The following is a 20,473-nucleotide window of genomic DNA, read 5'->3' as shown; positions in this document are numbered from 1 at the left end:
GGAAGCTGATTAGACTGATTGGGCCAGGCACCAATTAGCGGTGCACTGGCCCTTTAAATCTGAGAGCCCCGGCGCGCGCGCGCCCTAGAGAGCGGGGCCGCGCGCCCCGGGACCCAGCAGGAGATCGGGACAGGTGAGTGGGCGGGATGCGATCCCCGCCAGGCACAACAGAACAGCGTCTCCGGTCAGCGCCGCTGACCGGAGCGCTGCAGGGCAGAAGATGCCGTGAGCGCTCCAGAGGAGGAGGGGGACCCAGAGCGCTCGGCGTAACAATAATTTTGTCCATTTTTAATGGGAGGGGTGTTGGGTGGGGACTTTAGGATGCAAATGCGCATGTGCAAAGTAAAAACCGTATACGGTTTCCCATATGGAACTGTATACATGTGCGTTTCCCATTGATGTAAAAAAAAAGTATGCGGTTGCAGTACGGTTTTTAAACCGGAGACAAAAACGTGGTCAACTACAACTAGAGACAGACAAAAACATAAAAGTCAGAGGAAGGGAAAGGAAGACAAGAAGGGAGGGAGGAAAGCATGTATGGAAAAAAGTTCCATCCTCTCCATAAAGGTAACAGAAAGCAATAACTCCCAAACAACACCCAAGAAAGGAATCAAGCAACCTTACAAAGAAATTCAGAAGACTTGAAATGAATCCCAGGGGAACAATGTCCTTGGGAAGGCCTCTCAACGACCTAGATTGGCTTCCAAAATCCCCCCATCCTACATATCCTATTAAGAATCTCAACAAACTCCATTATTGAGGGGGCCACAAATGATTTCCAGTGCCTAGGTATAACTTCTCTGGGAGAACTAAGAAAGTGTCATAGGAGACCTTTCTTGGCCTGTACAGATGCGCCCAGGACCAAAGAGAGCAACACAATTTCAGGTGTCAGGGACAGGAAGTCAGAGCAGACCATATCATAGAGGTTAAATACAAAGACCAACAAAGAAGAGATCAGGGGGCAATCCTAGCCAATATGCAGGTATATACCCAGAGTTCCAGATAACGCTAACAGGTGTCAGGCTGTGCGGAACATTTCACAAATTCTGACTGGGCACCTATACTACCGATTATAGAAACAACCCTACAAATCACAGATCTTCACTTGCAAAACATAAACACAAAGCGTTCATAGATCAAAAATATAACTATTTTATTGAGACATAAATGCAAAGAACATATATTTAAAACCATACAATGTGATTGCTAAAAGCAGAAAACTACAGATAAGTTAAAGGTGGAAACTGAACAAAATATGGAGGCTTACATAACCACTGGACTGTAATAGTAGATATCATGCAAGGGGTAAATAATGACTACAGTGCAACAAACCCAATACTGGGTGAGATAGTCAAAACTATAGTGAAGATATAAATGTATGAATAACAATCAAGTGACATAAACATAAGGATGCAAAGATAAGCCCCCACCACCCAATGTTTCGCTCAGAATGGCCATGAGAAGGACCGACACATTCTAATTTACCAATGTATAAGAGAGTCGATTCAGCCTCAACAGATTCTTGCTCCATAGGTAAGCCAATCCCCAGGAGATATAGAGAGGAAGGGGAAGAGATGGAGAAATTGAGAACCAGAGAGGACTTTATGGAGGCACAGAGTTGTGACAACTGTAAGACCCAAAAGAGTGGAGTTTATCAGGAAATTGGGATTGCTAAAAAGGCTCAGCCTGCAAGAGAGCATATGTCTAAATGATGAAGTCTCAAATTGGCAACACTTCCAAGACATATAATAGAGCAGAACCCAGAGGGTGAACCGAAGTAGGAATTCATGAGAAGGCTTCTTGATGTATAAGGACAAGAGCAACTTCCAGGGACACACTACTTGGTACATGAGGTGGCAATGTAATATAGGCAAAAGTCATGTAATCAAACAAATCATCAAAGTTGGACAAGAGTGCACTGAGCCTCGAGAAGACTGTAGCTGGAAGATGAATGGGCATCAAAGCCTGCATAAGCGAAAGAACTTTGATCGCAACTGAAAACACCTGGTTTTTTTTTCTCTGCAATTATCTACCGCATCAAAGGTAGGAAGATGGCATTTTAAAGATCATTAAGATCATTGAAATCATTAAGATCATTAAAGATCATCCACATAGTGGAAAGAAGTTGCTTGTACTTTAAAAGGGAAAAGAAACCACCTAATCCCCATCGCACTGCAAGAGTGAAACATTTTGAATTTCAGATTTATGGGTGTTCATCCTAACGTTGCTCAAATCCCCAGACTCTGCCAATTCTGCCATGATGGACAGTAGAAAGGTACAAGGGCAAGTGACATAAAGGTGAAGGTCATCCACATGTAATGAAAGTTTAAAAGGATGCCGACTAAGAACTAACCGTCGGAGATAGGGGTTCTGTCTTAAAGCAGCTGCCAGAGATTCAATATGACACAGAAAAGCAGAGAATAAGAGCATCCATCCCTGGTACGTTTATGAATAAGGAAGGGGGAGGACAACACACCATCGAGCCGATGCTCCAGTATAAATAGCAAGGATATAACTGAGCATAGCCATACCCAGATTCTCCAGAGTCAAGCGCATGAAGTCCCACCTCACCCTATCAGAATCTTTTTCCACGTCAACAGATAAATAGGGGTCCTGGCATCAGCTATGAGAGAGAATGTTTTAATGGTGTTGTCCAGTGCCTCCTGCCCCAATACAAAACTGACCTGATTGTAATGTATTAAGGAGAAAAGCAGAGAACCCACCGAAAGGGACAAGATTTTGTAAAAAATCTTGATATCAAAGTTTAAGGAGATCAGACAATAATTTTTGCAACAGCACAGGTCATTGTTAGGCTGAGGGATTATAGTTATATGAGCCATGAGCCCCTGAGGAGGAAAACAAATATATAATTGAAAGATGCCAACATTGGAGGATACAGGACCCCCTAAAAGCATTCATAAAATCGAGCTGTATCAGGGCCTGGATATATACCCTATGAGCTATCAGGGCCTGGATATATACCCGCTCTAAGCTCTTTGATGGCCTCATTTAACTCCTCAGAACTCATCGGATGTTCAAGGGACTCCCACCTATTCCTCGGTAGGGAAGGAAAACTTTGGCGATCCAAGTATCCAAATATAGCTTTTTTCCAAATACAGCGTGTTTCATAAAGAATGACCCAATTTCAAACAGCTATATTTAATAAAGGAAATGTAGTACACAAACAAAAAATAGCACAAAAGAAATGATGGAGTTTAAGATAGGTTGTTACAAATGTTCTATGTGCCCTCCACTAGCCACTGAATTAATTCCAAACTTGTGAACTGTTCAATTCAAGCTACTGCTGCTGATATCCTGTTTTTATCCTGTCCACTCATGGTCAATGCTCGGATTGACATCCAGTGGCAATTATCTAAAACTTTAGGCCACGCCCATTGCATCTACACACCTTTTGTTGAATGTTTAAGGTCTTTTAAATATTAAGTGTTTAAATTTGGTCATTCTTTTTTAAACACACTGTATTGTCTCTGTATGTATTAGAGCGACTCATAGTATGAATAGAATTCCACCACAATGCTCTGAGAAAAATGCAACCGTCTGTGTGTAGGGGAATTATTTATTATAGGAAGACCCCAACCTAGGATGCAAGCCAAGTACCACTTTTATCTACATATTAACCCCTGCATAATAACCCCATGCGTCTTTTGCCGAAGGCAAAACAATTTCTGATCTTAGCAATTCTATAGTTTCTGTCGTACCATCGAAATCTAAGCCTGCACAGCCAAGGAAGAAGGATGTTTGTTTAAAGTCTCCAAGGAGGCTATTATCGAAAATATTTTCTTTACATTCAAATTGGCTTTCATCAGACGAGACCCATAAGCTTTAAATACCCACTGACTATACATTTAATTGCTCCTACAAAGGACGCAGCCGTACAATTGCTGGTGTAGTTAGTAATGAATTCAGAGATCGTCTTTCACACCTCAGCAAGGCAAAGCTTATCTTTCAACAGATTATTGTTCATTCTCCATGAAAAGGGTTGAGGGAGACCAGTTGCAAATTGAAACTAAGAGAGGATGTAATCAAACCAAACTATGAAGCCAATAGAATATTGGGGGAGAAGGAAACAAGGGGATGACTAACAATGATCATGTCTACAAGTCTATAGGAGAGGTGGGCGGGGAAGAGCCATGACATCGAGATGAAACACCTCAATCAAGCATCTGGAGTGGAGTTCCCTACAGAGTCTATGCGGTGCTGCAAAGGATAAAGCGGACTTACCAACCGACAAGTCTAGAGAAGGATCCCATATCCAATTGAAAGAGCCACCCAATATGATCTACGAGGACTCAGCAAAGGCATACAATAAGCAAAGGACCTTTGTAGCAAAGGTAACTTGAGCCTAGTTAGGAAAATAAACAGAATAAACATACAAGACACATAGGAAAACTGGAGGAAAAGGAAACAGCCAAGAGGGAAGAACTGATGAAAGGCTATGGAAACACCCTTAGATTTTACAACATCATTAGTGGAATGATAATATACTGGATAATGGCTGTCTTTTATGAGAGGGTGGGACGAGGAATGAAAGGGCAACTCCTGATGCACTTTCCACCATAACCTTTTTGGTATGCAAATAGTGGGAAATTGTGCATCCTTTTCGGGGGGGACTTCCAACCCCATCACATAAAAGGTGCATATTGATAAGGCATCCATATAATAAAAGGGTAAGGAAGAGGGGTACGGGAAAGAAGGAAGGGAACAGTAGGATGGAAGGGAAAAGGGAAGGGGAAGAAGAAAAACAGAAATACAGGGAAAAAAGATACAAAACAGAAATAAATCTGCCCAAGGACACTAGGCATGAAGGCCCTACAGTGGGGAAAAAATATTTAGTCAGCCACCAATTGTGCAAATTCTCTGACTTAAAAAGATGAGAGGCCTGGAATTTTCATCATAGGTATACCTCAACTATGTGAGACATAATGAGAAAAAAAACATCCATAAAATCACAATGTCTGATTTTTAAAGAATTTATTTACAAATTATGGTGGAAAATAAGCATTTAGTCACCTCCAAACAAGCAAGATTTCTGTCTCTCACAGACCTGTAACTTCTTCTTCAAGAGTCTCCTCTGTCCTCCACTCACTACCTGTATTAATGGCACCTGTTTGAACTTGTTATCAGTATAAAAGACACCTGTCCACAACCTAAAACAGTCACACTACAAACTCCACTATGGCCAAGACCAAAGAGCTGTCGAAGGACACCAGAAACAAAATTGTAGAGCTGCACCAGGCTGGTAAGTCTGAATCTGCAATAGGCAAGCAGCTTGGTGTGAAGTAATCAACTGTGGGAGCAGTTATTAGAAAATGGAAGACATACAAGACCACTGATAATCTCCCTCGATCTGGGGCTCCATGCAAGATCTCACCCCATGGTGTCAAAATGATCTTAAGAACAGTGATCAGAAATCCCAGAACCACACGATGGGACCTGGTGAATGACCTGCAGAGAGCTGGGACCAAAGTAACAAAGGCTACCATCATTAACACACTACGCCGCCAGGGACTCAAATCATGCAGTGCCAGACGTGTCCCCCTGCCTAAGCCATTACATGTCCGGGCCTGTCTGAAGTATGCTAGAGAGCATTTGGATGATCCAGAAGAGGATTGGGAGAATGCCATATGGTAAGATCAAACCAAAGTAGAACTTTTTGGTAAAAACTCAACTCATCTTGTTTGGAGAAGAAAGAATGCTGAGTTACATCCAAAGGACACCATACCTACTGTGAAGCATGATGCTTTGGGGCTGTTTTTCAGCAAAGGGACCAGGATGATTGAGCCGTGTAAAGGAAAGAATGAATGGGGCCATGTATTGTGAGCTTTTGAGTGAAAACCTCCTTCCATCAGCAAGGGCATTGAAGATGAAACGTGGCTGGGTCTATCAGCATGACAATGATCCCAAACCTGGGCAACAAAGGATTGGCTTCATGAGAAGCATTTCAAGGTCCTGGAGTGGCCTAGCCATTCTCCAGATCTCAACCCCATAGAAAAGCTTTGGAGGGGGTTAAAAGTCTGTGTTGCCCAGCGAAAGCCCCAAAACATCATTGCTCTAGAGGAGATCTGCATGGAGGAATAGGCCAAAATACCAGCAACAGTGTGTAAAAAACCTTGTGAAGACGTACAGAAAATGTTTGACCTCTTTCATTGCCTACAAAGGGTATATAACAAAGTATTGAGATGAACTTTTGTTTTTGACCAAATACTTATTTTCCACCATAATTTGCACATAAATTCTTAAAATCAGAAAATTTGAATTTATGGATTTTTTTTCTCATTATGTCTCTCATAGTTGAGGTATACCTATGATGAAAATTACAGGCTTCTCTCATCTTTTTAAGTGGGAAAACTTGCACAATTGGTGGCTGACTAAATACATTTTTCTCCCACTGTAAATGCAAGCTAGTCCGCTGAAAATCATCCCTATGTGGGAAAATGAAAGCCCATAGAAAAGCTAAAAACACACAACCAATATACCCTATTTCCATGATCATGTCAGAGCCATGAGACTAGAGAAGGCAAATCAGTCATAGACACCATCAAAAATTCAATAGTGGCCAAAAATTTGGATAGATCAACTAGTTCCTAGAAGATTGTCATTTTGCATTTACAGTATAATGGCTGATTAACTTACAGGGAAACCCCAACCTGTAGGAGGATCTCTTTTTCTCTCAGTGCTTGCAGGAGACGCTTCAGTGCGCTATACAGCTGGAGAGTGCACTGCACCAAATCAAGCCTCGGAGAAACAGACAATCTGTCCTAATCCCCAAGACTGTCAGCATGGACAGCCACCATTATGCTATCTTTCTCCTGAAAGAAGTGCAAGTGACATATAACATCATGTGGTGGGGCATTATCAGACGGTTTGAAACCCAGGCAGTGATTAATTCTATCAAATTCAAGAGACAGAGAGTACTCAACTCCTAGCAGAGTGACAAAGACACTTGAGCAGTACCATTTAGGTCAGGGGCAGGGGGTGACACACTTTAAGAGAAACCCTGCAGCCTAATATTATTGCGGAGATAGCGGTTATCAATGTCCTACTGCATAGGGAGCAATTCATTTATTTGGTCAGAGTGATGCTGTAGGATCTGATGGTGCTAGTCCAGGCTATCATGATTGCCATCTTGTTTGCCAAGATGGTGCAGTTCCCCCCTTCAGGGCTGCCATCAGAAATTTCGAGTCCCCTTACACAGCTCAAGGGCTGGGCCCCCTGTGGCCTGCTACCAAGCCTACCCCCAGAGCCTACCCCAATTTTATTTTTTTTACTAATGATATAATCTAATATACCCTATTCTAGTTATAGTGAAACCGCCCTAAAGTTGGCCAATATTCCCACATACTGGCCCAGATTTATAAAACTGTGTGAGAGAAAAAAAGAGAGAGATTTTCCCACAACAACCAATCATATTTCATTTTACAAGAGCTCGTTATCTGAGCTGTGATTGGTTGCTAGGGGAAAATCACTCTATTTTTCTCTCACACAGTTTGATACCAGCAAGCGCTCTGCAGACAGTATAAGTGATTACAGTTACATAAGGGACTTACAGGCGACGTCTTCTCTGATCGAAGTTGTTCATTATGTCTTTTTTTCCCTCTCTGACCTGGGCCATTGAGAAGACTTCTCTTTGCTGTGACTCAGAGCAGCCAGACAAACATTTTAGGCCCCTTTCTGCAGCACAATGCACACCACTTTACAAACTCCCCGTGTGTATGGCCCAACACAACAATAGTGCCTGCTTTGTGTCCTCATATATTTATAGGTCCCTCTGTACCCCCATATATATTTGTAAACCCCCCTCTGTGCCCCCATATAGATTTCTAGACCCCCTTTGTTCCCCATACAGATTTATAAACCCCCCTCTGTGCCCCCATACAGATTTATAAATCTCCTCTATCCTCCCTTATAGATTTGTGGACCCCCTGTGCCCCCATATTTGTAGACCCCTTGTGCCCCCATACATATTTGTAGACCCCCTGTGCCCATATCCCCTGTGCCCATATATATTTCTTGACTTCCCCCTTTGTGCCTTCATAAACATTTCTAGACCCCTCTCTATGCCCCATATACATTTCTAAACTCCCCCTCTGTGCCCCCCAAAAAACATTTCTAGAATCCCCCCATGCCCCATATATATTTGTAGACCCCCTCTGTGCCCCCATATACCATTTCTAGACTTCCCACTCTGTGCTCCCATATACATTTCTAGACTTGCCCCTCTATGCCCCCATAAATATTTCTAGAATCCCCCCATGCCCCATAAACATTTCTAGAATCCCCCTCCCCATGCCTCCATATATATTTGTAGACTCCCATGCCCCTGTATATAGCTGTAGGCTCTTCACAGACACACTGCCTCCAGCCATATACAGTATATGACAGGAGGTACTATGTCTGTGTACTGCATTGCTCCAGGCCTCTGATCACTGCTACTTTGGTCCGGGTCAGGATCTGCTGCTATGGCCTATGGGCCATAGCATCAGGCCCTGGGCTGTAGAAGCATTTATCAGAGCTCCGAAGCTGCCCAGGTGCTGGAAACTTGCTGGCCCGCATGTCCTCCTGCTTCTGTTCCGCGCCGCTACTCCAGACTGGGCGCACGAATTGTTAGTGACTTGACAGCGCACGCTGCCTCCCGGCAGGCTTTGCGAATTTAAAGTTACCGCGGCTCGTGGAAGAGTAACCCGGACATCCCTGTGTCCCAAAAGGATATTTTGGGACACAGGGATGTTCAGGTTATTCAAACATCCTGCCAGCGGGCGGTGACAGTGATCAATGATGGTCACGGGCCATGGGCCCCCTGGGTGCCCGGGCCCCTTACATGGGTACTGCCTGTATCCCCCTGACGGCGGCCATGCCCCCCTTAGACTACTGTACTAGAGACACACTTATCAAGGTCTTTACTAGCAGGGAGAGCCTTTAGATACTCCTGGAGCAGGGGGCACCATGCTTAAAGGAAGATTGACCGCTGAAGAAATGCCAGATGGGGCCTGGGTCAGGAGGCTCAGCAGGGTCCTTAGATGGTTTAGTGCTTCTCACCCTGGCGGCGAGTGAGTAGAAGGTCAACAGAATCGGTGGAGAGGAGAGTGCAGGGACAGGGATAAAAAAGTGTCCTACTCTCCCATCGGCAAGCCACACCCCCTTAGTATTACATTTAAATAAACACACAATGGTCCTGATTTTCTATTGTGAGCCCAACCTGTTTTTGTAGGTTGTGTTTCACAAATTCTGTCTGCACCAGAATTAGAGGAGCAGTGAGCTAAAAAAAAAAAAAAAAAAAATGCAAACTATTTACTATTAAATTCACACAAAAACTGAAGATATATATGGCTGGAAATGAAAAAAGATGGTCAGAACCTGTGGCATGGTAAAAAACCAGAGACTGCTGCAGACTGATAAAGGCATGTGTATTATACGATCAATTCTGCCACAACTGCCGTCCCACTCAGCAAAAAAGAGGGCTTACAATTGGAGAAGCAGTGCTGTAAAGATCACTTCTCAATAGTCTCTCAATTGTCATCACAAGTAGGATTATAATGAAGGGTAAACACCACTGTATTAAGCTTGGAGGCAGAAAACACAGACAACATTGTATAGCTCACCTCACAAAGTTGCACATTGATCTCTTGACAGGTCAAAGAGCATGCCAAAACACTTTCTTTTAGAATTCAATAGGTCATTTTCTTCCAATATATACATTTCTGTCAAAACTGTCTGACCAGCTGTGCCTCTAGTGGGCACCTCACTAGTGAGGCCAGTCTCACAGTTTGAGAAGCACTGCTCTACCAACAGGAAATAACGTAAGACAGCCCAGGATCTTTTAACCCCTTCGCGACCCATGACTGATCTTATCTGTCATGGTGCCTCTAGGAGTGTAAAGAGCAGGCTCCTGATTCGAGTCTGAACCATAACCAGCGACCTCCCCCCCAGCTGATTTCAGTAGCTGGGGGCCATCACTAAAAGCCAGCAAGAGGCGATCACTGTGGATGGCTATAAACCTTTTAGATCCATGTTGTCAAAGCTTACAGAGTTGCAGAACACAATGATCAATGCAATCCTACGATTCCCATAAGGGGACCAATGAAATATAAAGAAAAAAGTTTAATAAAGGTTTTAAAAAACATACATTAACCGCTTATATATTAAAAGTTTAAATCACCCCCATTTTCCCCATTTTACATAAAAACAATCATGTAAACATAATAACAATAAACATATTTGGTATCGCCATGTGCGTGATTGTCCGAGCTATTAAAATATATGGCACAAAGTGATAAAATACCAAACCCCAGAATTGGGTTTTTGTTTTATCTCTTTTGACACAATTTTTTATGGGATTTGATGTGATCAAAAAGTTTGATCAATACCACAATGGTACTGATAAGAACAACAGATTATGGTGCAAAAAAAAGAGCACTCATACAGCCCAGTATACAAAAAATAAAAAATAATACATTTATAAGGATCAGAAAATGGCACTCAAAAAAATTCGAAAAATAATTTTTGACATTAGTAAAACATGACAGAAACTAACCAAATTTGGTATTGTTGTAATTGCGCAGACCTAAAAGAGTCAATTATGGTGAACAGCGTAAAAAGGAAAAGTCCCCCCAAATTTACAAAATTGCATTTTATTTATTTTTTATTATTTTTGTTTCGGAGCATATGTTTTTGGAAAAATTACAGTCATTACAAAGTCATTACAAAGTACATTTGGTCCCCCAAAAAACAAGCCTTCATATGAGTGTGTAGATAAAAATAAAAGTTATGGCTATTGAAAGGCGAGGAGGAAAAAACAAAAGTGCAAAAATGAAAATTGACCTTGCCCTTAAAGGGAACCAAGCATCAGACTTTACCGTACATAATGCCTGCCCACAGGTATGGTGAGGATATAAAGTTTGAAATTCTCCCCCTGCCGTCCTGTAAGTAGTCCCCTGGGTGAGGAGCCATACTTTCCTAGTCCCACTGCTCCGGCTGTAATCACGCCCCCTCAGCATGATCGACAGCCCACGTCACCGATCTGCTCCATCTGCTTAGGGAACAGAGCCATGACACGGGCTGTCAATCACACCGAAGGGTGCCACTATGACTGAAGCAGTGGGACTAGTTAAATATCTCTCCTAAGTCTCTTCCTGTAAAAGCTGTGATCAGCATTGGTCACAGCAATTAAAGGGTTAAAAGGTGATCAAAGATTTTTATGACCTCCACTATTAGAACAGGGCAGCGGCCATGTATTACAACTGCTTGCTGCTCAAGACAACCATGCTCAACTCCAGTTGGACATGGAATAATGAGAACAAAAATGAATGCAAAGACATTTGAAAATCCACAAACTGACTGGTTACTTTACACAAACACTGGTTACTTTACATTTATTTTTACAAATAACATTCTCAGAGATTTTTTATTTTCCATTTTTATAAATATGCATATAAAGACAGTATTGGACTATGTTTATTGTTCTGTTAAAAACAGCACAATCAGTGACAGAACCTCTGACATAGGTGTTACAGTATTCATTTTAGAATTTAAGGCAAAACATATTACACTTTGCCTAATACTGTTTCTTTGTTTTAAAGTTTTAGTCAAAGGGAATCTGTCATACTGTTGGATATTGGTTAGTGTATAAAAGCTAATTGTGCTTTTCCTTAACTGATAGTGGCTGTCAAACTTGGTATTGTACATTCAAGGAGGCAGATCTGAGCTTCTGAAGTGCCAACCCCTCCTCTCTAACCCACATTAGGGCAGGACCAAATAAAATATACAAACGGACCCTATGCTGACAGTTTTGCCATCTGCCTCCTGCATTCCTTACAACAAAATGTATTCTTAGGTAATAAGAAAAAATTGTTCCACTGTGGGCCAAAGGAAAATTGAAAGCAGTATCACTCTTAGAAGACAAGGAGGAAAAAAGTGCAAAAATGTATAATCATGCAAGGGGTTAAGTGCCAGGTCCTTTTAATAGCTTCCTATAGCTTTTGGTGGAAAAGGGGTGCAGAAACTTCCACTATATGGGGCCCTAAAATCCCTGATGGCGGCCCTGCCAACACGTCCCAACACCTTCTTTACTCTTACATACAGGGCTCTGTATGTCAGTCAAACAAGGATGTGTGTCAGGCTATGGCATTTGAGCAGCTTGGCTCTTCCTCTGACATTTGGCTAAGAAATAAATAGACAATTTTGTAAGTTTGACAACCACCATCAGCTCCAGGAAAAATACAGTCTGCTTTTATATCCTAACAGTTATACAACAGTCTATGCAGTTCTTAGCAGCAAATAGGAAGATGAATAAATCCCTCCACTGAGAAATCTTCAAGAAAACTTTGAAACACATCACAGCAAACAAATCACGTAGCACAGGTTCCGACACAATGGCCTTTCTCAACTGCATCAGAGAAAGACCATTGGACCTAAGCAGCATATAGAGCTGACAGATTCCCTTTAACAGTGTTATGCATAATTGTATCTTACTATGATGGTCCAATATTTTAATCTAAATTGCATCTCTTTATATATTTTGTTAAAATTAATAATGTGTTAATCTGTTAAATAATTGTTATTTTTACACTGTACATCAATAAAAAAAATAAAAACAAAAAGCATTGGTCAACAAAGTACCCACTGTAATTTAGTCATACTATGTTATGCCACATGGGATTGACAGATTGTAAACCCCACAGTCATGCATTATCTCTTTTGTACAGTGTTTAGTTACATCCCATAACCAGGAAAGAAAAAAATGTACGTGAACACAATTTTACTGTGTTTGTGGTAAAATAAGTACAAAAAGTTCCATGCAGATTGTTACTAAGTTTATTTACCTGTTATTGATGCTAACCAAAAGCGATATAATTTCCTCATTCTTTTTGGATATACTATTGTTCTGACCACTAGTGGTCTTGTTCATGGCATATTAGCGTAATAGAGTTCCTAGCATAGAGAAGTCCTCATTTTTACATATGTAGGGTATTGCTTACTGCTGATGCTTTACACATGCAAAATGCTGTTATTTTTTGGCTTAAACAATGATGGAGCCCAATCTCTGCAGCTAGGCTACTTAAGAAGTTCACCTGCTACCATAGAAGATGGCCCACTGATTTCTGCTGGTGGTTGGTTTGCAAAGTCAGTATCCTCCATATTAGGCACTATTTTTTCATTATTGAGGAGAGCTCCAGAAGCATGCTCTGAAAAAATAGATAAAAATATATGATTTGATATGTACTCACACACACATAAATACACAAAAGCAAAAAAGAACAGTATCCTCCATTGTTTGAAATGTGCCCTTCTTGTACAGTACAATCAGATGACATAAAACATGAAAACTTAAAAATAGATTGTATCCATGTACAGTAGGGATCAAAAGTTTGGGCACCCAGGTAAAAATTTGTATTAATAAGCATAAAGAAGCCAAGGAAAGATGGAAAAATCTCAAAAAGGCATAAAATTACAGATTAGACATTCTTATATGTCAACAAAAGTTAGATTTTATTTCCATCATTTACACTTTCAAAATAACAGAAAACAAAAAATGGCATCTGCAAAAGTTTGGGCACCCTCCAGAGTTAATATCTTGTACTGCCCCCTTTACAGCTTGTAAAAGCTTTTTGTAGCCAGCCAAGAGTCTTTCAATTCTTGTTTCGGGTATCTTTCCCCATTCTTCCTTACAAAAGTCTTCCAGTTCTTTGAGATTTCTGGGCTGTCTGTCACGCATTGCTCTTTTAAGGTCTATCCATAGATTATCAATTATGTTGAGGTCAGGAGATTGTGAAGGTCATGGCAAAACCTTCAGTTTACGCCTCTTGATCATTATCCATTTGTAGAAGCCATCCTCTCTTTAACTTCAGCTTTTTCACAGATGGCATCAAGTTAGCATCCAAAATTTGCTGAAATTTTATTGAATCCATTTTTCCTTCTACTCATGAGATGTTCCCTGACACCTGGTGCAATACAACCCCAAAGCATGATTGATCCAACCCCCATGCTTAACAGTTGGACAGAGGTTCTTTTCATTAAATTCTGTTCCCCTTCTTCTCCAAACGTACCTTTGCTCATTCCGGCCAAAAAGTAAAATTTTAACCACATCGGTCCACAGAACTTGTTTCCAAAATGTATCAGGCTTGTCTATATGTTCATTTGCAAAGTTCAAACGCAGATTTTTGTGGTGAGGACATAGGAGAGGTTTTCTTCTGATGACTCTTCCATGAAGACTATATTTGTACAAGTATCACTTTACAGTGGAATAGTGTACCACAACTTCAGTGTCTGCCAGATCTTTCTGGAGGGATTGCGCAGTCAAACGTGGGTCTTGAATTGTTTTTCTCACAATCCTGCGAGCTGTTCTGGCTGATATTTTGTTGGTCTTCCAGATCTTGCTTTAACTTCCACTGTTCCTGATGACTGCAATTTCTTAATTACATTCCGAACAGAGGATATCGACATCTGAAAACGTTTTGCTATCTTCTTATAGCCTTCTCCAGCTTTGTGAACGTCAACTATTTTCAGTTTCAGATTTCTAGACAACTGCTTAGAAGAACCCATGGTGCTGATTGTTGGGGCAAGGTCAGATGAGTCTGGGCATTTAAAACCTTTGAGATTGACATCACCTGGTCTTCCCAGATGATGATTGAGAACAATCCATGACACTGGCAGGTCTCAGCTTTGCAAAGGGGGCAGTGCATGCTATAAATTCTGCAGGGTGCCCAAACTTTTGCAGACACAATTTTTTTGTTTTCTGTTATTTTGAAAGTGTAAATGATGGCAATAAAATCTAACTTTTATTGACATATTATAAGAATGTCTATTCTGTAATTTGATGCCTTTTGGAGATTTTTCCATCTTTCCTTGGCTTCTTTATGCACATTAATACAAATTTTTACCTGGGGTGCCCAAATTTTTGATCCCCACTGTATATAAAATTACAGCTATCGTGAGATTCCAAATATATGTTCATAATTAGTAAAATGGATTTGCTATCAGGGCCATTAAACGGCTTGTCTGAAAAGCAGAAACCGTATTACCTTTTCTCACTCACCGGTGCTCTACTTCCCGCTCTGTCATGTCTTGGAAATATACCATGTATACCATGTTGCTGCAAAGTACTGCACTGAACAGAAAGGGGTTAAGAAAGTAGTTCTAGTGGCATTTGGAGGAAGCCTATAAGTCCTATTTGGTGGTGAATGCCCCAGCTGCCTATAACCCAGCTCTGTATGCATTTATGGGCATATTTATGAACATTTCTCAATGTTATTTTTCATTTTAGATGTCCTTCATTACAGGCATTTTGTACTAGGCAATTATTATTTGTTTTATATGAACAGGAAGCAGATGGCAGTAGTGCTCTCATAAATATCAGTCTGCTGTTTTGGTTCTACAGTATATTCTTATGTTATTTTTCACTAACAAGTACATGTATAATATGGAGCTCTGAACAAGGACAGATGTGCATTATAGAGGATTTTAAGGAGTAGTCCAGTTTGGGAAAATGTTTCCCCTATTAGTCTGCAAGTCGCTCCAGCTCTCGTGGTGCATGGACTGGGGGTTGGCACATGCTCTCTATGCATCTCTATGGGAGAGCCGAAACAGGGATAAGGGATACAATTTTTTTAAGAGTACACATTTTTTAAGACTAGACTACTCCTTTAAAGTCAAAACATGTAAATACAACTCTGGAAAAAATTAAGAGACTACTCCTTATTTTTCTTAAATCAACACCTCCTAAATTCCAACCCAAGCACACCTCATTTTACTTAGAGTACCTGTCACCAAACTAAACTTAATATATTGTTCCTTATGTAATTATAAAACATAAATATATTTTTAATGTTATTGAAAAAAAAGTCCACTAGGTGGCTCTGTTCTGTTCCCTGCCACAAGTCAAACAGTTAGTTTGGTCTCCTCCCAGCCTGGTAGGAGACCAAACTCAAGAAGTGCATGAAGGGCGAGGCGAGGCACAGCTCTCGCAGGCTTCAGTGATGTTACACCTGTTGGGGAACGCCCACTTTCTCCTGCCAGGAGCTCACACAACGTGAGCAAAGGGAAAGATATGATACAGAGCTTTTTAAAGCTCATAAAAAAAATATTAAGAGCAGGAGGGGTGTTAGAAGTAGACAGGGAATATAATCTGAGTTAGTTAAGAAAATATGGATTGATGGCAGGTACTCTTTAATGAAGTACTTACCTGGACTCAATCAATCTAATTTAACTAGGAAAAGTGTAAAAAAAACACTGCTGTGCTCATCACTATACATTTGCACTAGCAAAATGGCAAAAAAAAGTGCAAAAATAAAATCTTTAAGTTAGGAAAAGAAGAGATCAATTCTGGCTTTACTGTCAGAGGTAAACAGTGAGCATCAGGTTGCTTCCATCCTGAAAATGTCAAAGACGGTAGTTCATAAGAACATGGTTGAGCAACAGATGGGACAACAAAGCTACAGACTGGCAGAGGGTAAAAACTACAGTTCATCGACCGAGGTGACCGTCAGCTAATTTGAATGTCACTCAACAACCTTAAAATTACATCAAGTGACCTACATAAATAATGGCAATCAGCAGCTGGGGTAAAGGATGCACGAAGTAAAGCAAATTATGGAAGAACATCTGCCTTCTTCTGCTTTGACAATGTTTCCCAACTCTGAGAATTGGGTTTTCCAGAATGGCATTGTTCCATGCCACAAAGCTAGGTCAATCAAGGTGTGAATGGAGGGCCACCAGATCAAGACCTTGTCATGGCCAGCCCAATCTCCACATTTGACCCCTTTGGAATTTAGTCAAGAGGAAGATGGATTGTCACAATCTATACTAACAAAGCTGAGCTACTTGAATTTTTGAGCCAGGAGTGGCATAAAGTCACCAAACAGCAATGTGACAGACTAGTGAAGAGCATGCCAAGACGCATGAAAGCAGTTATTAAAAATCACAGTTATTCAACCAAATATTGTTTTCTGAACTCTTCCTAAGTAAAAACATTAGTATTTTTCTTTGTATTATTTGAGGTCTGGAAACAATGGGGGAGATTTATCAAAACCTGTCCAGAGGAAAAGTTGCCCAGTTGCCCATAGCAACCAATCAGATCTCTTCTTTCATTTTGCAGAGGCCTTGTTAAAAATGAAAGAAGCGATCTGATTGGTTGCTATGGGCAACTGGGCAACTTTTCCTTTGCACAGGTTTTGATAAATCTCCCCCAATGTATCTATTTTGACAAGTTGTTATTTTCTACAAATACAGTGACCCCCCCGACTTACGATGTGCCCGACATATGATCATTTCAACATACGATGGCCTTTCAGAGCCCATCGTATGTCGGGGCCATCGTACAAACAGCTATCTTAAAGCGCTGACAACTTCAGCAACTGACAGATAGTTGTTTAATGTGCCCCGTGTGCCCCGTTCTGCCTCCTGTTACTCACATGCTGTCCTGCTAACTCCATGTAAGCCCTGCCCCCCCCCCCCCCCCAGTTCAGCCATAGCCAATAGCCTGCAGCATCTTGCTGCAGGCATTCAATGAGCTGCTGGCTGCCCTCCCCTTCCTTTCCTATAGAGCTGTAGTCGGCAGGATCATAATGAAGGACATTCTGTCCCCCCTGAAGGTATTCAAAGAACTGTAAAGTACTGTATGCGATGTCACACATCACATACAATACATATACACACTATACACCCCATACATCAATGTTTCCCTATCAGTGTGCCTCCAGCTGTTGCAAAACTATAACTCCCAGCATGCCCATACAGTCAATGGCTGTACATACATGCTGGGAGTTGTAGTTGTGCAACAGCTGGAGGCACCCTGGTTTGTTAAACACTCCCCATACACTCCACATACAATGGTCATCCCAGAACCAATTGGCAGTTTCCCATAGAGATATGTATTCAACATACAATGGTTCCGAGGCCCCAGAACCAATTACCATTTTTACATAGACATATGTACTCGACATATGATGGTTTCAACATATGATGGTTCTCCTGGAACCAATTAATATCATATGTTGAGGGACCACTGTAAATCTACAATTTTTAATTGGAATTTGAGAGTATTGTTTTTGGCAAGTTCATAGAAAAAAAATATTTATTCTATTAAAATAGCTATGAATAGTAAATACAGTACAGAGAAACTGATACCTTTGCAGTGGTCTCCTAATTTCTTTCCAGAGTTGTATATCAGAAAATTAAATATCAAAGCATTTACCACAAGTTTTACAAGTTTTATAACTATGTTTGTCTAACTTACAGAAATATTAAAATGTCTCTGCTAAAGTGTTGCTGTCATTAGCATATTCTTTATATAATGTAGATAATAACATTATTTGTATATTTGTAATATACATTGGTTGAAAAATGTGTATATTTTTGTCCCTGCATCTATTACGTCTCTGTAGAGACAAAATACAGAAAGTGTGGGTGGACAAGCAGGGCTCTGTGCACTTAAGTGCTGTGGCACAGCCCAGGCTCACAAGCCAGAAGCTTGCACAAAGCCCTGCTTGTCCTGTCCTCACTTCCTGTATTTTGTTTCGGCACAGAGACACACAGGCAACAACTGCAGGGGCAGCATTTTTCACGAAAAATATACCTATGTATATTACAAATATACATATAATGGTATTATCTACATTTATATAAAAAGTTTTTGCTATTGAAAGGTACACTTTAAGCTACTGCAGTAAGAGCAGGAAGAGTAGCCATATAGTTTGTCACTGTTTTGCAATATCTTCTCAGATGGTCGGCTGTCACTTTATCAGCATGTCAAATCAGTAACAAAGTAAAAATTCTGCATTAATTTTATAGATGCTACTTCAAAGTTGCAACTAAAAGGGCTGCATCTCCTACAATGTAGAAAAAAGGCCTGTTATAATAATATACATAACGTCCGTAACTCTAAAGGTAAAACAAATAAATTCCAAACTTCTCTTTAATTTAACCCCTCCATGACGAGCGCCATATATCATATATATACAGCGTGGCTGTGTGGCAGGTCTATGAAGAGAACTCAGGAGCTGAGCTCGTTTTATATCCTTTCGGTCCTGGCTGCTGTCAGCAGCCAGGACCCGTGGCTAATACCAAGCACCAGTGATCGGACTGATACTCGGCATTAACCATTTAGATGCCACAATCAAAGTTAATCGTGGTATCTAAAATGCCAAAAATACACTCCCAGCAGCTCAGCGGAGCTGATCGGGATCATCGCGCAGAAAGTGCGATGTCCTGATCAGCTGAGAGGTCAGCGGGAGGGCCCTTACTTTCCTCCTCATTGTCCAATCGATTCTCCAAGGCTCTAGTCAGCCTCAGCAGGCTGGAGAAATGGAGTACTGATAATACTGATCAATGTTATGGCATAGAATTGAACATGGATGCAATCTAATGATTGCATGTAATAGTCCCCAATGTGGACTAAATAGTTTAAAAAAGTAAAGAAAAATAGTTAACAAAAATAAAAGTAAATTATTTTTTGTTTCGCTGTAGATTTTGTGGTGAAATGATTGATGTCATTACAAAGTACAATTGGTGACACAAAAAACAAGCCCTCATATAGGTCTGTAGGTAATTTTTACCGAAAAGTGCACTACGTAGAATTGGTAGCCCCCAAAAATTACAAAATGGCTTTTTATTTTTTTCAATTTTGCTCCACAAATAATTTTTTCTGGTTTTGTCGTAGATTTTGTGTTGAAATGATTGATGTCATTACAAAGTACAATTGCTGACCCAAAAAACTAAATTAAAAGCGTGTGGTGGAAAAAACGAAAGTGCAAAAATGAAAAAACCCTGTGTTCTTAAGGGGTTAAATATCATATAAATAAAGATGTAATGAATTTCAATATGTTCTATGTATTTGTAACATGATATAAAAAGCCTTGCGACAACATTGGGATGACATCTAAACTTCAATTATTGTTTGTCCCCAAGGGAAAATTAGATCATGAAAAATATTGATTTGCTCACATTTCTACAGCTGTTATACAGGTCATACTGTTTATCTATTATGCCAATGTCTCTTTTAGATGCCCTGTAAACATAAATATAGAGAAATAATTTGTAATTTTGTTACTTGAGAAAATCTTTTACTGACAAAAGCCAAATGTCACTATTATTTGAAGATAAATGTTGCTATCCAATACTTTGTCACTGTTTATGTTCAGCTGTAAATTCAACCTAATCAATACGTGCCACTGATTATCCTGAGCAATTAACAGGCATGTACAAAATTGTTGGTACCTTTCCGTTAAAGACAGAAAACCCCACAATGCTCCTTGAAATAACTGAAAAAAGTTATAATGAATAGAAATCTACTGAAATTAACTCATGGAAATCAGACATTGCTTTTGAGAAAAAGAAAAAAATGACACTGGCCTGAACGAAAATGATGGTACCCCTATTATCACTTTTGTCAGTTTCAAGTTGTTTAAGGAATATAGTTGGTTAGCTTGTCTGTACTTTGAGTACTGAAGAAAAATCTAAA

General features: G+C 40.4%; 1 protein-coding gene across 7 annotated transcripts in view; it reads right to left on the bottom strand.

Annotated features, from left to right (window-relative positions):
- GJA10 (gap junction protein alpha 10) overlaps window positions 1-20,473 on the bottom strand; it is a 141,960-nt gene that overhangs the window by 94,440 nt on the left and 27,047 nt on the right. For 6 of the 7 annotated variants that reach the window (XM_056566123.1, XM_056566121.1, XM_056566122.1 and 3 more), the window contains one exon: window positions 12,531-13,202. In XM_056566123.1, coding sequence (XP_056422098.1) covers window positions 13,164-13,202 — 39 coding nt within the window. In that variant the 3' untranslated portion in view covers window positions 12,531-13,163. Of the gene's footprint in view, window positions 1-12,530; window positions 13,203-20,473 lie in introns of those variants that run through there. The other variant, XR_008891279.1, reaches the window with a different exon arrangement.

Source organism: Hyla sarda, chromosome 3 (assembly GCF_029499605.1).
Source record: "Hyla sarda isolate aHylSar1 chromosome 3, aHylSar1.hap1, whole genome shotgun sequence".
NCBI classification, from domain to species: Eukaryota; Metazoa; Chordata; class Amphibia; order Anura; family Hylidae; genus Hyla; species Hyla sarda.
This window is presented reverse-complemented; position numbering and strand designations above follow the sequence as displayed.